The sequence below is a fragment of the Balaenoptera borealis genome (genome assembly GCF_965194805.1).
Source record: "Balaenoptera borealis genome assembly, chromosome: 11".
NCBI lineage: Eukaryota > Metazoa > Chordata > Mammalia > Artiodactyla > Balaenopteridae > Balaenoptera > Balaenoptera borealis.
This window is the reverse complement of record NC_138868.1, coordinates 40,030,138-40,053,676: the sequence shown is the minus strand read 5'-3', so window position 1 is coordinate 40,053,676 and position 23,539 is coordinate 40,030,138. Positions and strand designations below refer to the sequence as shown.

At 46.3% G+C, this 23,539-nt stretch overlaps 1 protein-coding gene across 14 annotated transcripts in view; it reads right to left on the bottom strand.

The window, feature by feature from the left end:
* The window catches only part of PLEKHA7 (pleckstrin homology domain containing A7), a 208,063-nt gene that overhangs the window by 67,465 nt on the left and 117,059 nt on the right, over positions 1 to 23,539 (bottom strand). For 12 of the 14 annotated variants that reach the window (XR_014231391.1, XR_014231392.1, XM_082341397.1 and 9 more), the window contains 3 exons: positions 15,970 to 16,053; positions 2,725 to 2,836; positions 1,849 to 1,953 (listed from right to left, as the gene is read on the bottom strand). Coding sequence is in view for 12 of the 14 variants with exons in the window: in XM_082341397.1 (XP_082197523.1) it covers positions 1,849 to 1,953; positions 2,725 to 2,836; positions 15,970 to 16,053 (301 nt within the window). In the remaining 2 variants the exon portion in view is untranslated. Of the gene's footprint in view, positions 1 to 362; positions 519 to 1,848; positions 1,954 to 2,724; positions 2,837 to 9,048; positions 9,271 to 15,969; positions 16,054 to 23,539 lie in introns of those variants that run through there. The other 2 variants (XM_082341394.1, XM_082341395.1) reach the window with 2 other exon arrangements.

Sequence of the window (23,539 nt, the reverse complement as noted above, 5' to 3'; positions counted from 1 at the left end):
TCAATGAGGCAAAGTTCTCATTTGACTAAGTTCAGTTATCTACCACAAAGGACCGATTTTGCTGTGTTTTTCCTTCCTTTCAACAGAAAAAAACCTGGATTTTCTTGTGAAAATTTTTTAAAAATATGGCTAGGGTAGGAAAATAGTAGTTTTAGGGTCACTTTTCTCCCAAACCTAGGAAAATTCCAGAGCCATTTTTAGCTGTTAAAATTGTCTTCCTTCTGCAAAAGTTTTTGACAGGCTTAAATTTTAAAAATTTTTATTCATTCTCCATTTACTAAAGTGTTAAAAACTTGCTAAGCTCCTGCATTTCTTGGTTTTATCTTCTGCATTGACCAGGTGATCTGGCGTATGATACTTGCTTTGTTTGAAAAGCTCTTCTCCATCCTTCCACATCTGCTTCAAATGTCACTTCCTCTGGAAAGCCTTTCAGGATTCCCCCAAGCATAGCTACATTCTCTCTGCTGTGTGCCCACAGCACTGTACACAGACCTTGGTTACAGCTACAGCACAGCCAAGGAGCCGAGGGGCCTGGGCCAGGGGGTGTCTGTTGGGGAGAAGGATTATTTACAATACCTTCCCTCTACCTCCACATTTCAAAGGAGTTTTGTTTAACGGAGACGGGGATGCAAGTGGAAAAAGTCAGAGGGTTAGATTACTCAGGTTAGAAAAGGGAATGAGAACAGAGCTGTGAGGGAAGAGGGAATCATTAAGAGAGGGTGGTGCCAGAGGAGTATCGGCCAGAAGAGGCTGGAGAGCTGTGGGAGCTGCCATGCGGAGCAGAACTGGGGGGAGAGATTTCAAGGGGACATTTAGGAATTTATTCTGTGTGGTGTGAAAGGTGATGTCTTCCTCTGTTTTCCCACAAAGCCTTTAGTAAAAATGTACATCATTGCTCTCAGAATTTGTGTGTTTTTGGATACCATGCTATGTGAGAGACTGTGCTGGGTGATGACATGACACGTGAGAGGTGTTTCTATGTTTCCCCCTGCAGACTATGACATGAGTTCCTCAAGGGCAGGAACCACATGTTACTTATCTCTTTGTCCTTGCTGTGAGAGCACTTAGAACATGGCAGGCACTTGGTGGGTGGGTGGGTAGATGAATGGATGGATGGCAAGAAGGGAAGGAAGGAGACAAAAGGGACGTGTTCTCTGACCCTGGGAGCTCACAGCCTATCCAAGGCCAGAGGACCAGAGGCAGAACAACCGCCTCTGGTGAAGTTGTGGTGAAGCGCAGTGAAGCTAGAGATGAAGGATGGCCTGTGCGAGGAGGAGCAGCTGGTGATGGTGCTGAAGTTTCTAACCTGGGTGCCTAGGAAAATGGTGGTACCCCACCAAGATCCAGAAAAAAACAGGTTAGGGGAAAAAGACAGGTAAGGGGTCAGGAGACAATGAGCTGAGTTTGGCTGATTTGGAATCTGAGGTGCTAGGATGCTAGGTATGTGTGTTAGACTGGGGGAAAGGAAAAGATGGGATTTTTCAGGCAAATGATAACAAAGGCTCTTTCGCACCAGGAAGGCAAGTGCTGGCAGAGGATTGGCGGTAAGGCTGGATTCATACTGACCCACCCACACTTGGGCCCGAGTCCCAGGACAGCCAAGAGCACTGGGAACCAAAGCGGTTAAGTGGGTTTGGGGAAGGAAACTGCAGCCATTGAGCAGACTGCCGACTCACAAAAATGAACAGCAAGTCGCTTTTAGCACAGTGGGCAGAATCTACTGGCCTCAGACAAACTCAGGAACGGAAAGCTTATTATGAGCCTGTTCCCAGTTCCCAGGGGTCAGGGTAAGGAAGGAATTCAGCAAGAACTACCTCCCTGCCACCCCTCCCTCCTCAGTCTCCTCACCTGCTTGTGCAACCAGCCCCTCACCACCACCGGAACATTGGGGTTCCTCCGAATGGCTTGGTCCCTCTTCCCAAAGCTGTGGACTTTACTGCTGGACTTTATGATCTAGGAAAGAGCAGACTTGAACTCTAGCAGCAGGGGGGATTTGGGGAGGCCCAAAAAGCACTTGCATGATAGGAGGGCTGTAGGCTCCCTGTGCCTTCATCTATGCAGCAGTGCCCTCTGATCAAAAGAACAGCAAGAAGACAGAGAATGGGCGTGCACATGGCCGCAGCATCCTAATTAAAAGGTGGGTCCAAGAGCTAGCAAGCTTCCTGTTTGGGTCACAGAGGAAAAAAAACGTAAAGGGATTTTTCAATCAACTTTCACCAGCAGCTGCTGGCCCTAATATGTCCTATGGCTTTCTGGAGCAATGCTACATTCTGGTCACAGAATTTGCCCATTTCCAGATATTTACCCCTCCTATCTGGTTCACTCCTCAGCACCCTCCCCCCTTCTCTACAATGCTGGTTCTCTTCCCTGCTCCTCAGTCAGTGGTTCCATATCGTGGGCACAGAAACCTCTGGGCCCTTCTGTTGTGAATCTCACCATGCGGTCTTTGACACACATGTGAACAGAGGTGTGGCCCTCCAAAGACATGACAGGAAAATGAAGAATGCGGCCAAGGCCGTAGATGTCAGTCCTGGTTCTGTCAGCAATCACCTGTTTTCTTGGACGTGTGACATAACCACAATTGGCCTCAATTTCCTGATCTGTCATTTGGGGAGAATACTTATTACATGTTTCCCTCACAAAACTATGGTGAAGATCAAATAGGTTTCTGGCTACAAAGGGGCCTGGCAAAATACAGAAGAGGGGAAGTGGCCAGGAGCTCACCTTGGGGCCAGGCTTGGCCTCCATGGTAGAAGTGGTCCCGGCTGTGGACGTTTCACTGACCATGCTGGACGGTCTTTGGTTTCCCTCTTGCTTCGACATATGTGGATTTGGCCTGTGGGGAGACAGAAGGGAATCCAGTGTATAAGTGGCCAGGCTGCAATGGGAAGTGGAATCTGAGATTTATTTCAGGTTAAACTGGTTGATGGACCTTAAACAGCCCAGGACAGATCTTCTAGACACCACCTAACTCCAGACTGCCGTTAGAGGGCCACGACACCCAGCCTACCCATGTGCTTCAGGGAATCAAGAGCATGATAGATGGGCAATCTCCACAACCTGACACCCCATGAAGGGGCCAGGTCACTGCGCCTGCTGTCCCAAGGTCCCCACCTTTATTTTCTTACTCGGGTGTCTGTGGCAACTGCCCCATCAGATGGGCACACACAGTTTACCCCACTCTTCACAGCAAAAGCAATCCACACTCCTTACACACACACACTCACACCTCCATTTCCCCTGGCTCCCAAAAGAAGCTGTTTCTAATTAGTAACAAGGAACCACTTGCGCACACATCCACACCCCCAGATACACAGAATCGCTTACATAAATGCCAGTGGGGCTTGCCTCCCAAAATAGTTTACTCAACAAAGAGTCTTATTCTAGGAACACCCCATTAGCCCCAAAATAGAGCCATTGAAGATATTAACCCCTTGTGCCATGCCTGGAGAGCAGGAAGAAATGAAGCACACCTGCATCCCCAGTGAAGTTCCCCTTGATGTGTCCCCGTCAGCCTCCAGCAACGTCATGCGTCCCACCAAGAAGGTCCACCTGCCCTGGGAGGGCCAGTGCCCTGGGAACATCATGGTATAGCACTTAAGAGCCATCACAGAGAACCCTTCTTACCTGCTTCCACGGAGCCCCAGCATTTGCCAGTCTTTCAAAGCAGCAGCGGCAGCAGATGACTCCACACAATGCAATCCCTATCCTTAAACAGCTCAATGCTTGATTCCCAGACCCTGCTAACTCTAGGATCTGTAAGCCTTCCTCAAAGTGTTAAGTCCCAGCATTCTATGGCTGGGTTGTCTGCTGCTCTGATGGGCAACAGGATCCAGGTAGCTGCAGTAAACTGCGGCTTTTGGCTTGAGGAGTGGAGAAAATCTGATTTGGAGGCCTGGGCCGGGGCCCTGAGGAGATGGAGATGGAGGCAGAGGATCCAGGCAAGACACATCTGAGGAAGACACGCTCTGGATGTCTGGTCGCCGGGCTCACTTTTACACAGGTGCTACGAGGGAAAATCCTAGTTTCCACCCTGGAGACATGCTGCTTCCTTCAAAACCACTGCTGCCCAAAGGATAAGTGATCCTTCCCACACCCCAAGACAGAGACCTGACACCCTGTACCATTAGGGAAGTCCTTCGCGGAAGTAGCTGTGACCCCCGTGCTCTCTGAGCTGTACCAGCAGCAGGACCACTGCAGCGGGCACCAGCTTTCCAAGGGGCTGGGCCCTGCCGGATGCTTGGCAGCTGGAGGTGCAAGTCCCACCAGGCAGAAAGATCACTGGCTCCTTGTCAGCTCAGGCACTTACTCCAGATTCCCCACTCCCGGCCTCCATCCCAGCCAGACTTTTGTTACTGCTCCCCACTTAGAGAATGTCACCACACTTAGAGCCCGCTCACTGTTGGCAGAGGCTGTGTGCCGCAGAGATAATCGCCAACCGGGGGTGGGAAGGGGCTCTGAGAGGCTGCCTTGTCCAGCCCCTGCCTCCAGACAGAACTATGCCCGAAACGTCTTCCTGGAACCTGGTCTTGCCTGACTTCAGAGTTACAGAGGTTGAGACAAGGAAGAAGAGTTCTCAGATTATCTCAGTCATGGCAGCTGTATCTCTAAGCCAAAATTCAGGACACAAAGTCCAACAGTAAGAAAGGTTTGTTTGGGATTTTATCAATTTTAACTGGCTCCCATTTAAGACACTGATATGAGGATTATTACAGAATACTTGAGAAATATAAGAAAAAAGCTAAAACGAAAGAAAAAAATCACCATAGTCCTGTTACCCACAGGAAAGTCATTTTTAAAACTTGGTATATTTACTTTCATTCTTTTTTATATGCCTGTTTTTTTTTGGGGGGGGGGAATGTGTGCTTTTTTGTTTTTATATAATTGTGATCATACTGTGTTTATGATTTTGCAGCTTGATTTTTAAACTTATTGTAATATAAACATCTTCTCCTTTCTTCTTCTTCTTCTTTTTTTAAAAAATATTTATTTATTTATTTGGCTGCACCGGGTCTTAGTTGCGGCATGTGGGATCTTTAGTTGCAGCATGCGGGTCCTTAGGTGCGGCATGGGGGATCTAGTACCCTGACCAGGGATTGAACCCACGCCCCCTGCATTGGGAGCATGGAGTCTTAACCACTGGACCACCAGGGAAGTCCCTCTCCTTTCTTTTAAACTCATCCATGTCATTTTAAATGACTGCATCACATTCCATCAACTAGATATGCCATCACTACTCTGTGGGACAAAGAGAGACTATCTGGATTTGTGATTGCTCAGGAAATCCAGGACAGATGCCCACCACTTTTGCCATTTCTGCACTTTACAATCTTGAGCTCTAACTGTAGTCATCTTCCTGTATTCTAACCCCATGTCCCCTCCCTACACTAGCTGCTGGGATGCTGGCTGGCCGGGGAGCTCCTCTAGCCACAAGTGCAGGAAGAAAGATGACTTCCTTGCAGCCTGGGGTAGGTGAGGAAAGAAGGTACGACTACCACCTAGAGAGCCAGGTATGAACAGATTTCAGCTGGAAAAGGACTGTTTGTGGCCCCAACACTGAACATTAGTGAGGGACGGGACGCGGGTGGGGGGGGTGGGGACAGGGAGAAACATATGAAGACAACTTCATTCTCCACGACTATAGAGACCTCTGCTCAGCAACATCCAGAGAAAGCTGCCTTCTTAGGAGACAGGACTAAAGTCCAAACTAAATCTGCCCCAGAGAGCGGACCATGTCGTCTCTACAAACGGGGAGCGTGTCTTCACCAGGACTCCCCACTCAAGCAAAAGACTCAACCATTACCTGACCAGGTCCCTGACCTGACTCTTTGAAAGAACAAGGCGCACACAGCTACCCACTTGGCCAAGTAACAAGATCTGCATTCAGAGGATGTTCCTCTGAATCTCTTCAGCATGGGCAATGGTCTCTTAGGTCCTCCAAGGGTGACTATCACTTCTGGAAATCACTAGAAGTTATGTGGAATTTCAACTGGTTTAAAACAAAAAAAACCCAAAAAACGACGGTGGTCACGCTTGGGACACCATTTGGTATTCAAAAACGAGGATATGAAAAATGTCTCAAAAACAATTTTCTCACATGGCTGAAAAGCTGGCTCTGATGGAAACTTCTAGAGGTCGTTTACCACATTATTTTGAGCAGTGGGAACATCAGTGGAGCATGTGTGTAGCCTCCTGAAGAGACAACTTTGAAAGGAGCAACAATCACTTGGATGTGGGCATTCTGGCACATTTGCTTCAGCCAGTTACGTCTTACAAGTGTGTTCCCCACTTAAAAGTCTGACAGGGCAGACACTGATTTGTCCTCAACTCCCCAGACTCCTGACAGGTTTTACTCAAGAACGGCGCCCTCCCCCAGAGAAGAGAAGAAGAGCCTGTGCCCCTGAGCCGAGCAGCTGTGAAGGTGGTTTGGTTCCCAGCAGCATGCCCTCAGGCACATGAGTCACACAGATGCCGGCAGAGGCGACAAAAAACTGCACACACTAGGGGAAGGCAGACTCTTAGTGTCATTCAATAAAATCTATTACCTTAAAAGCCTGTTTGCCAGGTTTCTGTGCTATCCTGATTCCCAAAGTACAGTGGGATGATTTGAACAAAGACTTCTCTTTCCTTGACTTGGGCTACATGAATGCTGATTATTCTGCTGGAGGGGTGTGGGCTGAAGTTCAAAACAGTGAGCTAGAGTTTTAACTCAATTGCCTCCCCTCTGAAAAGAACAAAGGAAGTCAGAACCACACAAAAATCAGTCTGGAGAAGCCCAGGAGGAAAGTGACCTTCATTCTACTCCGAACTTCCTCAAGGACATGTCAGGTGAACCTAGGCAGGAAGTCATTTTCTCTGTCCCTCAATTTACCCATCTACAAAAGGAGCTGCTTCTGCTTCCTACATTTCCAGGAGCAAATGCATATAACACGGTCAGACGTAGTAAGAGAGAGAAGTTATAAATTCAGAAGCCACTCCTTTCTGCTGGGTCTGAATTTAGGTGAGTTTGGTTAATGGGCTCCTCAGCTGCCTCTCAGTCAGCATCAGGAACTGGAGCAGACTGAAGCGGCAGCACAGCAAGACCCTATTGCTGTTGCAACAGGTAGGTCGCCAGGCCAAGAATCACCAACCCTTAGGGGCGGGTACACAAGGTCAAGCAAGCAGAGGGACCAGGCTGTATTTGTCCAGCACCTGCTATGTCAGGCACTTTGCCTGCATTATCTCACTTACCCTTGCAAAGCCAGTTTTACCTTCTCCATTTTGTCAAAGAGGAAACTGAGGCTCAGAGAGATTAATGACTTGCCCGAGAGAGAAGCTGGACTCCATAACCTAGGCTTCGCCACAGAGATACCATCCCATGGCAAGTCCCAAGGTCTGGCAGAAACAGGCTTTTGCTCTTCTCAACCCCAAGAGCAACCCCCAAACCAAGAAGATCCTGGGGTGGTGGATAGACCATGAGCCCAGAATAACGGGATCTCTACAAAACTCTGCAGCTTACTGACTCTCCAAGAGTCACGTCACTATTCTGGGCCTCAATTTCCATTTTTGCAAAATGAGGTGAAAAGAACTCTCGTCTCACAAGGTGGTTATGTAGACTGAAATGACGCTTTGAACACCACAAAGCACTGCACTCAACGAAAACCACTGTTTGTCCCTGTTACCAGTGGAGACTCCAGAATTTAAATCTCAGGTATACTTTATTTTTATTTCTAAGGCACTTATCTCCAGAAAGCTGAAGGTACCAGACCATTAACTTCTGAACAGCAATCATTTCGTATAAACACCTTCGCTGGGGCTTCTTTAACGTGTAATAACCCTGTGGCTGGGGGATTGGCCTCCCTTTCTTTCTCCAGGAGAAAGATAATGTCAAGAGTCTTCAAGGCTATGATGGGAGGTTCGAAAGCCATGAGAAATCAGTAATCTCTTACAAAGAAGACATCATTAGATGACATCTGTGTCCCATTAATTCCTAGAAAAAGAGGCACCCCCAATTCATGCTCTATCCTCAAGGATTCTACATGAAGAACTCAGCTGAGATTACTGGGTGCATGAGAACAGGCACACTCACAAATAACCAGCCCAACCAGCATTTTTTAAGGCGCTCACACCCACTACCCTAAGGGGTTTGGGGAAAGCAGTACACAGTGAAAAGCAGGAATAAAACAAAGTTCTTGTCCCAAAACAGGCAGACAAATCCACACCCCCTCTTCCCAGAGAAAGAGACACACAGACGGACCACCAACGCTCCCTGTACACACTCCCAACACCCCGGGGGAGGCTGTCTGACAGGGGTTTTCATTCAGCAACTGTGGCCTCATTACTCAGCTAAGGCTTTCTGCATTCCTTCCCCTTCTCCCCCAACTCCTCTCTTGAACACAAGCTCCCGTTCCTCCCCCTACTCCACACCACCTCGGGAGCTGGAAACCAGCCCAAACGGCACCCCTCACCTGGCACAAAAACAAGCCAGCGAGCTTCAAGGGCTCCTCTCTCCCACCTTCAAACCCAAGCACTGTCCTGAACTTGGCCTGAGTCCCGCTCTGCCGTATGAGCCTGGTCCAGTCTCTTCTGCTGTCCAGACTCCATGTCTCTGTCTATGCCGAGGGAGAACCAGACTTTGACCTCTATTGTCCTTTTCACCTCTGTTCTGCTGTTTCAGAGATGCTACAATTCTAACCCCAGCCTTTGGCAAGCCCTTTTCTAGCATATCTGCTCCTCCTGGATTACCAGGCAGCCACTTAACACATTAGAAAATAGCCTTTTCTAATGGAGATCTGGGTACTTCCAAGACTAGGAGGAGGTAAAAGAAGAGGACAAGGAGGGAAGTCACAGGAAGACAAAAATCACTGTGCAAGCAGCAGCTTCCCTTCCACACACAGCAAAGCCACCACTGCAGCATCTTCCTCAGCACAGACAGCCGGAGACGTGGTTGCTGTGTGGCAACGAATGCATCCCCAGTGCCAATGCCCTTCGAAACATCAACATCAAAAGCCAAGCCAACACCCAGGTGTCTGAATGAACTAAGGACACCATCATCACCTCTTCCCTTACCTGTGATTGTCACCAACACCGTCTCTTAGACCAGGAAGGAAAACTGAACAGTCAAGTTTCTGCATCTGCTTGCCAGGTGTTCCCGTTTTTCCTCATTTTTCTGCTGCTATGGCAACCAAATGCAACAGGCAAATCTAGCCCAAGACTGCCAGTCTGGAAAGACAAGGTGCTGGCTGTATCAGCCGCAGACAGCAACACATCAGCCTCACAGCCCGGGGCTCAGCAGATGAGCTACAGGACGGACTCCTTCTCCGAGCTCAGAGTTGTAGCGCACTCCCTCTGCCAACCTGGGCTCTTAATCTCTCACTGCGAGCTTTCACCAACTTGAAACTGCAGGAGGAAGGGAGACAGCCATCTCTAGCAGCAGGAGATACCCCACCCCCAGGCATAATCAGCATATGCCTTGGAGAGTCTTGCCCTGCAGCCTGCAGAGTGAACCCCCAAAGAGGTCAAAGGTCAGGACGGTAAGTCTAACCTTCAGCAAGATAGTATCTTTTAAAGTCTTATCCTCCAAACACCACTCATGAAATTCTAGGCAATTCCAACTGTGGTTTTTTTCTAAGCAGTCCAATGAGAAAACGAAGGGCTGCTCAGACCTCAATGGAGGGAACAAGCTAAAACTTCCTAGGTTGCCCAGAAAGACAGGCCAGGCAAGGGTCCTCTCCCCTAGTTAGGAAACTCCAAGGCGATCTTGGGGGCCTTGCAGCTGGCTTCTGAGCAGAGCAGGCTTCTGAACTTCCAGAGCGCATACTCTCTCAACTAGGCCCCACCTCATCAGCAAATGTTTGACGGAGCCTGGGGATCCGTGTACGCAGCCTGCTGTCAGTCAGCTGCCAGCCTTACGGCTCCGGAATGCTTCTGTCCTCTTCCCCAGGAGCTGCAGAGGCGTCTGTCAGCGGCTTCCTGGGCATCCCAGCACTGAGGAGAAAATGCTCCTGTGCACGGCACCAACCAACAAAACCACAGCCTGGGAGGGAGTTCTCCGTGCCAAGGCTTCCGCCTTTATGAGGGCCTCTGGGTGTGGCCCTTTAAGCCACAAGCTCCCAATTCAAGAAAATCACTGAGAATCAGGAAAGAGGCCTTCAGAAGAAGAGACCACATGATCCAATCACTGTAACTGAAGCCCTGCAAAAAGGCTTGAGGATGTTTTCTGGAGAAGAGACTACCGGGGAAGCTGGCGCCTTTCAAGCAAGTGTGAAGTTATTAGATCAAATTTCATTACTGCAAATACAATTACAATTAAAACTTCTAAGTAGCAGTAGCCTACTTAGTCAACACATTAACGCCTAAGTACAGCCAAGGAAGGGGAATGTCTCCTGAAGACCACTGAGATGAGAGGCAGTAGGTGTAGTAGTTAGAGGCATAGCATCTGCGGCCAGACTACCTGGATTCAAACCCTAACTCTGCCACTTATTAGCTGTGTGACTTCTGGCAAGACTCTTAACCTCTCTGTGCCTCAGTAGCCATGATAATAACGTTATCTTCCTCAAAGGACTGTTGTGGAAATTAATATATGGAAAGCACTTAAAAAAGTACCTGATAATAAATCATAAGGGCTCTAAGTGTTAGCTATACAAATAATAATAATATCAATATTATTATTAATGGAAAAAGCCAACTCTTATTCTAAGAAGTAGATTACTTCACTTAATGTTAAAGATGAAATTCTAGATCTTGAAACAAGGGATGATAGAAAATCTCCTTCCTAGAAAATTAGAGACTGAGCTGAAATTTGCCTGCCTTTTACTTTTACTCATTGATCTGATGCCTGCCTTTGGCAGCCACGTGATAAACATACCCCACTTCCACCTGCCAGCCCTTCTTGAAGACTTACAGCACATCCTCCTTCATCTTCTCTCCTACAGACTAAACATCATCAGCCATAGGACAGGGTTTCCAGAGCCCCTTCCATAAGGGGATTCCCCTCCTCAGGGATATCTCAATTGCTCAACATCCCTCTTGAAATTTAGTACCCAGATCAGAGCGTCTGGGGCTTGGCATGTCCTTGGGGCTCCATAAACTCAGAATGAATTAATGAAGTAGTCCACAAACACCATGGTATACCAGAACTATTCTCCCCCTTCCTCTACACATTATATTTTTATTAATGCAGCCTGGGCTTATATCAGCTCTTCCAAGAGGGATTTCCACATGCCTGTTGGCTTGGGTATGCAGGGGTCTCCCCTGGGGGTCAAGGCTGCAGGACCTGTTGACTGATACCCACCTGCCTTGGGGGTTCTGACAAAGAACTCAGTAGCATAACAGAAAAGGTGAAATGAAAAAACAAACGCTAGTCATGCAACAAAAGATGCTCGTCAGCGACAGTCTCAAAAGGCCCTGCTTCCCTTAATAAATCTGCACTGTGGGTTATTAAGCGTAGTCATTAGTGCTGACCAACAAATATTTCTGATTCCCTTCCCAGATGCCTGGTAGAAAAGCACTTCCCTGCCCCCTTGGAGTTAGGAGTGGTTATGTGACTCGCTTTAGCCAATGAGATGTGAGTGAAAGAGCCAGTGCACAATTCACCAAGTTTCCCTTTTCTGGCTTTTGGCAATCATGGAAGCACAGAGATGCAGGTCCTTCAGTAAAGGTGACAGAGCTGAACCCCTCATAGGACCTATGATGGACACATGGGGCAAAAGTGAGAACCTTAATTGTTCTAAGTCACTGAGATTTTATTTGTCGTTATTACCAGAGCAGACCCTAGACTATCCTGACTGAACCTGTATTACTGAAACAGAAACTAGAACATTCAGAGTTTATGTCCTCTAGATCCACCAGATCATAGCTTTCACATTATTTCTCTTCTCCATGCTTCTAATCAGTAAGATGGGAAACAATCTTTTGGTGGGCATGCACCTGGTATACCAAACAGCTCAGGTGAGCCCCACCTGCCAGCAGTGCGGGAGATGGGTTATCTGTTCACATCAGTAATGCTCTAAAGGAAGTCACCATGGAGAATGTTTTTTTTCTTCTCACAGGATAAGGAATCCCAAGATTATCTGACTAAAATCCATCTGAGATTGCCACTGGAGCCCAAAGAATGATGGGTTATCTGGAGGAGACTTAAGGATAAATAGAAGAATCTGGGAGTAATTCAGGAGGGATGGGAACAGCAGGTTGTTTAAATCAGTGGTTCCCAAACTCTTACCAGAATCAGAATCACCTGAAGGCTTGTTAAAACACAGTTTATGGGGGTCCTACCTCCAGAATCTCTGATTCAGTAGATCTGGGGTGGGGCTTGAGAACTGCATCCCTAACAAGTTCCCAGGGGATGCTGGTTCAGAGACCACACTTTGAGAACCACAGCTCTAGAAGTGGTGAAACCGAGGCAGAGGCTCTGGCGAGAGGAGTCAATGTGACTGTTAACAGACCTTTGGAGAAGGAAAAGAAAAGAGCCAGTTTTCCTTTTTCTACCCAACACATTAATCTGAGAGCTGATATAAAGACACAAACGGTCATCTCAGCCTTTTTTTTTCTCACCACATAACACACTACACAACAAAATTAAGCTCTTCTTAGGGAACAAAGTGGAAATCATATTCCTTAGCACAGTTTTAAAAAATGGTTTCTGGGAAGGCAAATCATGCCTCACTCACCCTCCAGAGCTCCCCCAGGATTTACCTGGAGGAAAAGTCAAGTCTATTTCAGGAGGAAGCAATTTGGATAATTGGCTGCATCCTCCCTCTCCAACCTTATCTCTCCTTCACAATCCTCCATTACATGTCAGTCTTCTTCTGGAAGGTTGCCTATCTCCACTTCACTGAGTTGTTTTTCTGGGGTTTTATCTTGCTCCATCATCTGGTACATAGTCCTCTGCCTTTTCATTTTGTCTATCTTTCTGTGAATGTGGTTCTCGTTCCACAGGCTGCAGGATTGTAGTTCTTCTTGCTTCCACTGTCTGCCCTCTGGTAGATATATAGGGTAATGTCTTATTTCTGCTAGTGTTGGAGGGTCTCCTGCAGAGGCGGGGGCAGCTGTGGCTCACCGCGGGGACAAGGACACTGGCAGCAGAAGTTCTGGGAAGTGACATGTCAGTCTTCTTGCCAAGGCTGGTCACACTTCCCTCAGCTGTGAATGACCCTCACACTCGTGCACACTTATCTTCATCCTCCCCCTTCCTCCAGTTTAGGTCCAGACACTTCAAGAAAGTCTTCCCTCTCTTTCGTCCCCATCACAGCCAATCAATCACCAAGTCCTGTCAATTTTACCTCCCAAGTATCTCCAGAATCCACTTGGTGCTCTTCGTTTTTCATTCTAACTCAACTAGTATAGATCCCCCATGCTCTCCCCTCTCGGTCTTTGCACAAGTTGTTCACCTTGACTGGACAGGTCTCAATTTAAAGAACATCCTTTCCCAGCATGGAGAGGCCTTCCACAATCCCGGAGCCAGGTTACAACCCTCTTTTATCAACTCCCTTTGAACCCTATGTTCCCTCTATCCTGAACATTTATCACATTTGTCATCTCTTGTTTAATTATCTTCCCTACACAACTGTAAGCTCTTTACAGACAGGACCACATTTGTCTTGTTTGCTGCTATAACTGCAGAGTCTGGCATAGCCCCTGACACATGTATGCACTGACTAAGTATTCAATGAATAAGTGCAGCAATCACCACATCAGTTCATAGGAATCATCCCTTCCTCTCAATGCCTAAAGCACATTCTGTCTGCTTCAAGGAATGTCTGGCCATATAGTTGTACCCATCATCTGAAATGAGCAAGCACCCCTTATGACATTCAGGAAACGAGATCTAGAGGGAAAAAGTGACCCTTGAAAAGAAGGAATATCTTTTCCTTGGAAACTGGATGGAATTGAGATTAGCTGCAGAGATATTTTGGTAGGATAAAGAAGCTACCTTCTCAGAAGTGGTCAAGGGATAAAGTCTTCTGTTAACAATGAGAAAAAGGATGTGTGTGACAGAGGTGTTTAGTGATGGAAAGTGTGCATTTCTCCAGAAGCTCTTATTAAAGTTGGTAACTTCTCAAGCTAAATGTTCTGATGGATTCTACATCCAGACCTTTAATAATGACAGGCGCCCGTGTCTCCTGGATGCCTAAGGAGGGGGGCTGAACTCAATGACCTCCCAAGAGCTTCTAACCTTCAGGATTCTATAAACAAACTCAGTCCAAGCTGGAATTCGGAGAATCCACATTCTGGCTTTGTCTTTACACAGCAGGTCTTTTTCAATGTAGGAGACAAGACAATCTTTACCTTGCATCCCCTCTTTCTCTAATAGTATTAATGCTTTCAAACACCCCCCAACCCCCCACAAGCCCCACAGTCTGGCTGTCATGTCCTGTGGGCCACGAGCACCAAAATAATTGAGCAAACAGCTTCTGACTAGGGCAAGGGTTAGACCTGACCAAAAAGAGATCAGGCTGGGATGACATCCTGGCTTTTCTACTTCTAGCCAGGCAACTTTGGGCAAGTGACGTGACTTCTTTGGGTCTTAGTATCTTCGTCTCTAAGATGGTGATGATGGTCTACCTCTCAGGATTATTGTATTAAATGAGATATGCATATAAAGTCCCCAGCACAGAGTAAACATGCAAGGAATGTCAGTGTGATCATAATTACAGATTTTTAGTTTTAAAAGTTCTGTTGGATAATGATTCTAAGTTGAAAACACTATTGAGATGAAATAATATGTTAGGAATTTGCTTCAAAATAATCCAGGGGTGAGGGGGAGGGTATGGATAAAATAAAATCAGCCATGTTTTGGAAACTGTTGAAGATGGGTAATGAATATATCGGATTTATTACTGTATCTCTCTACTTTTGTATATGTTTGAAATTTTCCATATTAGTTTAAAAGTTTAAGTACTGAGAGAGGGAAATGCTGTAAAAATATAAATACTGATAATTTAAGAATATATTTGAACATATCTAGGTGATTGAACAGAAGAAAAATGATTTGAAGGGGGAAAAAAAAAACCCTTGGGAATTCCCTGGCGGTCCAGTGGTTAGGACTCCGCATTTTCACTGCCAAGGGATTGGGTTCAATCCCTGGTCAGGGAACTAAGATCCCACAAGCCATGTATCGCGGCCAAAAAAAAAATTATATATATATATATACACATATATATATATACACATATATATATATACACACACACATCATACATATATATGTATGTGTGTGTATATATTTTTTTTTAAAGAAAAAAAAAGAAAAACACTTAAAGCCAATGTCTCTATTAGTTTCTCGGACAGAACTGTTTTCTTCAAACAGAACTGGCTCAAATGATCAGAAGGGAACACAGACACTTGCACACATTTCTCTGCCTTCGTTTTTGGGAGAACACCTCCCCAAAATGTATGCATGGGCTGTACATGCATTTTTAAGCAGACAAGCCCTGGGTGGTACAACCTACCTCTGAGCACCCCAGAGGCCCTGGTGAAATGGGACTGAGGGGCAAGAAGGTGCCCATGTTAGGGAAAGCAAGCAGAAAGGACTCAAAATGTTCAGGGACAATGGGTGCCACCAGCCCTCCTCTCTTCTAAGCCCTGGCTTTGGGCTCCTATATGAGGCCCCCTCAGGAGGTTGGTTCAGCTGGACCTGAGGCTGTATTTAAGGTAACTCTCACAACAGGTGAGTGGGTCCTCTCAGAGCACAGCTAGTGTGTTAGGTGATGCTCGAGGGGAAAGGGGTCATTCGGGGCAAGGGAGCTTTGAAGAGGCTCTGACAATAACCATCACAGCACATCCCCATATCACCTCCCCGCTTCCACATCTACCCGCTGAGAGAAGTCTAGAGATTGACAAACAAAATTCTCGAGTTTCACCTTGAATCAAACAATCCACGCCAAGCCCCTATGTCTGAGAGAGAAAACAGTCCAACAAGCTTTGTTTTAAGCAAATGCCTTTAAGCTCCCAAGCTCTGCCTGGAAAAGGAGAATATACAAATGTACTTACTCTTCTTGAAGAATAAATTCGCTATTTTCTGGAGAAAACTGCCCACTCACAGGATGCCTGAAGGCGGTGGTCTGCTGGTTATGGCTAAAGAGAAAGAGAGATAATGAATGAGAAGTCCTGTGAATGGAAAGGCTCACAGACACAACAACAGGTCATTAATGTCTGAGGACCCCCGGACAACACAGACTCCTCCCAGGGTGAGACCACTCCAGAACCCAGCTGCATTGAAAACCCAAAACCTTCCAGCTCAGGCGCCAAAGCCCGCCCAAGACGTGGGGATTTCAATTCTAGGCGAGTCTTGCCTCCAAGACAGCACTGTATCTTAGAGAGACAGTCCATGAAGGGCTAACTCCAACAAACTGACTCACTCAGCGAAAAGTTACTTTAAGATGGCACGAGCTGAAAACAAGAATGAAGGAAGGCAGATGGTACTTTCAACAGCTTCCAAAACTCATGAACCAGGGAAAGAATCCTAAGAATTAACACCCACCCAGAAAAATCTATCTTCTTAAAATTCTTCTCCCTACTACAAAATGTCTTCACTTCAGTGATGGGATAGAAATGTATGGGCATGTCTCTGCAACATGACCTGTACAATTTCAACACTGTGGAGTTTCTATCACCCTTTTGAAGTGAGAAGGGATCAGCTTCCACACCGAGTTGACAGACACAACCGAAGTGTGTAGGTGTTTTGTGTATTCATAAAGGCTGCCTGGTTCTTTGAAAGGAAGGAGGAGTTGGCTCTAGAGGCTGCTGCTCTGATCCACGAATAAACTAACCTAACCTCCTTTTTCTATTCTTTAAAGAATATGATTTATGTTAAAATGTTTTTCTCAATCGCGAAATCATAGTTATTTTAGAAATTTTAGAAAATATAGAAAGAAAAAAGGTCACCCATGATCTCACCACCTAGAGATATAGCTGGGTATCTTCTCCTTCCTAGTTTTTTATTTTTTTATCATTTTATTAAAAAAATATGATTTTACTGTATTTAGAAATCTGTATCCTGCTTTTTTCACATCCAATTAACATAGAAGATTTCCTAGGTCATTAAGATGTCTTCATTTGAAATAGGTGAATAATAGTCTTATCATATAGATGTAAAATTTTTTTCATATAACTGTTCAAAAAATGTTTACTGGCCATCTGTGTGCCACGTACTGTCTGAGGTGCTAGAGATACAGAGTGAACAAAAAAGTCCTTACCCCGCAGTGCTTACATTCTAGAAAGATTTACATTCTTCTAATGCTGGACATTTTAGGTGCTTCCCCTTACCCCACCCCCATTATTATAATCAATATATCTTTGCATATATGGGCTTTTTCTGCAATTCAAATTATTTCCTTGGGTTAAAGTCCCAGAAGTAAAATTACTAAATCAAAGGGCATGGTCATTTTTTAAGGCTCCTTATACAGACTGTTAAAATGCTTTTTCTTGTCAGAGTCAACATATCACCTCAGTTCGATAGTGTTAAGATATCAGTCCCGTCCCCAAACTGGGCCCTGACTCACCCCAGAGATTAGTAGGTTTAAATGAGCATAGCATAAAGGTTAAAAAAAAAAACAAACCTCTAAGCCTACAAAGTTTGCCTTACTCTGCCCTGGGGCTGTCAGAGCGTCCTGCGTTCTGGTGTCTGGGTAAAGCTGGCACTGAGGTCTGAGCAGCCTGAATCCTAATAAGCCCTACGTGAAATAGGCAGAGCCATCAGGCCGGTCTGCTCCCTGGCCCTGCAACTGCACACCACCCCTAGCACCCTCTCAACCCTCCCAACCACTGCCAGCCTCCGAATTCCCAGCTCCTGGTTCCAGGCAAAGCCCTTGGAATCCTATGACCTCACCTGGCAGGCAGCAGACTGTTCTTCCCAAAAAAATAGAGTTGAGGAAAGAGCGTCTGGATAAGGATGAGAAGCAGGCCCCCATAACACCTATTTCAGAAATCCTTGCATTGTGTTCATGGGTTAGGCTTTATTTGCACCCAGTTTCTTTTAGCCATCTCCATTCACCAGGGAATTTGAAAACACTCTACCTAAGCCTGCCTCATTTCTACCTAGAGGAAAAAAAAAAAAATGCTCTGCTCATAATGGGAATAACAATAATTCCTATCCACGATTACCTCTACAAAGCCCTTTCTTACACATCTTAACTATTAACACTGTCGACCCCTGTTTTATGAATGAGGAAATGGCTCAGAGAGGTTAAGAGACTTGCTCAAGATAACTCTGTCAATAAGTGATAAGACTGGGACATGAATCCAGGTCTTCAATTTCTAAATTCGATGCTCTTTGCATGATAACCTGCTGTCCCCTTCCCTTAGGAGTCTGTGGGGCTGGCAGCTTCCTGGTCAAGATCAGAAGTCCCTAAAGACAAGGCATCTGAAAAACAGCAGCATCTACTGCTACTCCCTCTCCCTCCCCACCTCCTTCCTTCCCCTTATGCCCAGGGCCAAATTTCTGAATGACAACACCTGTGTGGCACTCAGTAGCCCCCAAACAGCCTTTGGTCCTATCCCAAGGTCAGCCTGGTGAATCTCTTGCACATGTGAGCAAAGAGCAAATCTTCTATGTTCTTGGAGCAGCATCCGGCATCCAGCAATGCCTTCATATACACTGTACAACCTGAATAGCAACTCCTGGGCTCCCCACACCCAACTTGTACCAGCTTAAATAAGCCCAGGGTCTTGGGTAAATGAATCCTGAGCTGGAAGGTGTAGGCACTGTGATGATTTTCACATTCTAACATTAGAAGAAAGATAGTTTTTTAAAGTGGACAAAAATATAGCTGTCATTTGATCAGACCTAGAGGCAGCTCCTCAACCTTTCTTCCCTAATATGGACGCTGCCCTTTTTGCTAAAAACAGTTATCAACCACAGCACCATCACCACCATTTCCTGCATTTACATGAAGTTTTAAGTGTGGTCACATTCATTATTGTATTTGACCCTCCCAAGTACCCACTGAGGTAGGCAGCACAGATATTTTTATTCCTATATTATGCAAAAGGAAATGAAGATGTGGGTTATGGGATGTTATTGGAAGACTAAATTTAAAAAAAAAAAAAAAAGGACTCAATACATTGAGAAAAGAGATGAATCAAAGCAATGCCTCCTGGGGAACTTCCCTGGTGGTCCAGTGGCTAAGACTTCAAGCTCCCAATGCAGGGGGCCCAGGTTCAATCTATGGTCAGGGAACTAGATCCCACATGCCACAACTAAGAGTTCGCATGCTGCAACTAAAGATCCCACGTGCCGCAACGAAGATCCCATGTGCAGCAATGAAGACCCGATGCAGCCGAATAAATAATAATTAAATAAATTTTTTTAAAAAGTAGTAATGCCTCCTGAATACTGAGGTCTTAAAATTCGATGGTTTCTGATCAAACTCGCACAGCTTGCTAATGGCAGAGCTTCTGGTTCAGCACTTTTTGGCAAAGGAAGAAGAGTTAGGTCCTTGGACTACTTCATTCAATCTGCCTAAACACCCAGCAGGGCAGGCTATGTTTCGTTACATCAAGCCACGGGTGAGGAAAGGCCCAGAAAGGGGAAATGACGTGCCCACAACAGTCAACTCCTGTGTTCCTGCACCCACCACCTTTCTTATCTCTTTCTACCACTCCAGGCTCACCTTCACCAAATGGAGGTTGCCTATTGAACGCTGGATTCCCCCACCCATTGGGAGACTGCAAAGTCCTCTGACTTTTCCTGCTGTCCTTAACCCCTCGGCCCAAAAGCCCCCAGCCTGCCCCATTTCCTGACTTTTGATTTTCTAAAACCCATGAAGAATCTCATGTCCTATCACCCTATCTTAAGATGAAGTTAGCAGGCACAGACAAATCCCCTGAAATACCTGTTCTTAAACCTGAATTGCCACCTTGCTCCCTGGCAGTGATGGAGGTGACCCGGCCGGGAGCCAGGTGGCTGGTTTCAATGGAGCACAGAAACTCTCTCTCCTCCATACAAGGGCTTCTGTTGCATTTCAAACTACTGATAAAGTAACTCGGCAAATGAGGTAGAGCAGAACCTAGCCTTTATTTTCAGATCCCACTCTTCCTCCCAGGAGCAGCCCTCCAGGTTGAATGGCAGCCAGTCTCGCCTGTGAGAGGACCAGGGAGCACGGGTGGAAGATGGCAGGGAAGGACAAGCCCCATAAAGGCGGGCCATGGGTAACCATCCATGTAAACAAGCACGTCTTCACAAGCCCTGGGCTGGAAGGACTTGGGTTAGGCCCTAAAGAAGTATGACAGCCAACACAGGAGACTTGGTAAGAGAACAGAGTGAGGACCAGGGAGAACCGGAGACTGATTTGAGCTCACTAGAAGGAAGAGCCCACCTACAGCCACAGACAGGGCTAGTCAAAATGTAAATGAGTCCTACAGTTTCTTGCAACATTTTTGCAAGATTAATTCTTCCATTCATACAGACTTTGACTATAATGTGAACAGTGACTCTGGCTGGTTAAACATAAAGGTTCCAATTTATTTAGCACAGCCATTTTTTTTGGCATGGCAAGAAGTTCTGGAGTTATGTGAATGGTGCTCAAGAGTGGAGGTCGGAGCAGCCTGATAAATCTGCTTTTCTGACAGTGGTGGTATTGGTATGCTGAGAGTGTGACAGATCTGCTCTGTCAGCACTAGCTCTTATCTGGCCCCTGCTATAAAGAGGAGAGGAAACAACTTAAAATGTAAGGAAAGTATCCGGTCTTGAAGCCCACGGAGGGACTCTATCAAGGCTCTTCTCATTGGTATGCTTGGCGGCAGCTGCCACTCTAGACCTTCTGGCTCCTCAATACAGCTCTCAGAATGCTATAAAACAGTCACCCTGCAGACCTCCAGCCACAGTCAGCACTGCCTCCAGACTTGTTAAGGCACTTACTATCTTTGTTCTAAATCCCAGTGTCTCCAGAAAGCCAAGGTTCCAGGTAACCTACTAATGCTCCTAGTTAGGTCCCCAAATTAATAACCGAAACTCCAAAAACACAAGAAATTGCCTCCCCGCCTTCAGCTCCCATTTGGGCTGCAGAGTAAAGAGATAGCGGCCAACAGTCGAAATGGCATCTCTACATTCCCCCAACATTTCTTAAGAAACTTTTGTTTTATTTTACTTAACATTTTTACAGAATTGCTCATTTAGTACAAAGTGTCACCGCTATTCATGTGGCATTTCATAAGGGGGCTGAGGATGTTACTGAAGTGGTCTTTGGAGCTTGCACTATTTGAAAATGTCAAGCAGCTCACTGCACACTGGCATTACTCTGACAGGCCCTTCTTCCAGAAGCATGGGAATCAGGCCTTGATGAGACAACATATGGTCCCCATCCACTCTCCAAGTGAGTGCCATCAACACAGTACTAACCAGCTTCCTTCAATATCCACCCTGGGCAACAAGTCAGCCCAGAGTCCTGGGGTCAGAAGATCTGGGTTCAAACCAGAACAAGCCACCTCAGGTCTCTGAGCCTCATTTCTTCCATTTGCAAATAGGAAATAATAATAATATCCTTCCAAGAGGTTGTTGTGAGGATATATGAAAGGGCATCACACAACGCCTAGCATGCAGAAGGTACTCAATTCATGTTTGTTGAATCTGGCTGTGTCTTTTTTTTTTTTTTTAATTTGTTTTTTGGTTGTGTTTGGTCTTCGTTGCTGCATACAGGCTTTCTCTAGTTGCAGTGAGCGGGGGCTACTCTTCGTTGCGGTGCGCGGGCTCTAGGCGCGCAGGCTTCAGTAGTTGTGGCGCACGGGCTTAGTTGCTCCGTGGCATGTGGGATCTTCCCGGATCAGGGCTCGAACCCATGTCCCCCGCATTTAAAGGCGGATTCTTAACCACTGCGCCACCAGGGAAGTCCCCTGGCTGTGTCTCGACAATGGCAATGACTAACAGGCATCTAAATTTTAACAGGGCAAAAATAGAATGAATCTCCTCCCCTCACTCCTACCAAATCCAATACTCCTCCTCCAGGTTTCCCTATGTCCATTATCAGCATCGCTATCCAACAACCTAGGAGTCATCCTTCACTTCTTTACCTTAACGGCTACACACCATATGCTCGCAAGTCCTGTTGCCTCCATCTAAAAAACATACTCTGAACTCATACGCTTCTTTTCATGTCTACAGCCAGCACCCTAGTCATCACAACAGCCACCTAACTGCTCTTCCTGCTTCCACCCTGGCCTCTGTACCCATCCTCCTCATCAAAAGCCTGATGAATCTTTTAAAATGTCAGTTAGATCACACTCACTCCTCCTTTAAACCCTACAACAGCTCCACATCACACATAGAGTAAAATTCAAGCTCCTTACCTTGGATTACAAGATCCTAGATGATCTGACCCCTGCCTAGCTCCATCCTCTTCTTGCACCACTATCCTCCTTCCCCATCCTGCTCTGGCCACATCGGTCTCCTTTCTGCTCCTTGAATACCAAGCTCTCTCTTACTTAACAACCTTTGTACTGGATGCTCTTCCCCCGTACTCTCTAACTGGTTCCTTGTCATTCAGACCTCAGCAGAACTATCATCTCAGAGCCCTTCCCAACTACCCACTGAAGTAGGCTCCCAGTCACTTCATATCACATCACCCTACTTTAATTGTTACTGTTATTTTTCTTACTTATGTCTGTGTTTGATGATCATCAGTATCCCGGACTAACAGTGTATTCCAGGAGAGCAAGGACCTTGCCTGTCTTTTTACTGCTATTATCAGCTTGTAACAGAGTCTGGCTCTGTGATATGTGCTGAATGAATGAATGAGAAATAATGATTAAGGAGACTCCTACTTTAAAGCGAGGCCATGCCTCCAAATAGGCTAGCTAACCCTACTGAAGTCTGGACTTGGGTCACAAAGAGACAAAAACAAGGGTCATAAGCCATCAAAAGGCAGTGGCTTCTGCTCTTACTACCTGAGGAAGGAAGCATCAGACACCAACATGGTAAGAATGCTTAATCCTTGGCTCTCTCCCAACTGTGTTACAATATAATTTGGAGAAATTAACCCTCCCCTGCGACTCCCCTCCCCCTCACTGCTGCAAAGGAGAGGTAGTACACTCAGCAGAGAGAATCAAAGAATGGAATGCAAACACCCTAGAGGCAATTACTGAGTGATTAAAAACACACAGGAGGATAATACAAACACCACCTATATCTCCTTTTTGTAAACTTGGAGAGTATTTGGTGTGAAACCTAGAATTTGGTGACTGACTATATGCTCTCACATTGCTCTCTACTGTTTCATGTGTGTTTGCTCTCCTCCCCCTCTCCCCCCACCTGCAGTAAGATCCTAAGTTCCCACGGGGCAGGGGGCAGTCATTCACAGATTTCTCATGTATCTCCTGCAGCACAGAACAGCAATACCATGGAGCAGGCACCTGAAGTCCTTTATCTCAACAGCCTGAGCACAAACACACGCCACCTTCAGGGAGAGGCTGTGCAGAACCACTCTCATCTTCTGATTTCAGCAGCCCAAGTATCACACATGCCCCAGAGAGAGTTGGGGAGGCAGGGGCCCCCAGGCCCTGATAAAGGATCCTACACCCGGGCTAGGAGACTCCACCAGCCCTGGGGAGCACGGTGTAGACCAAGGAA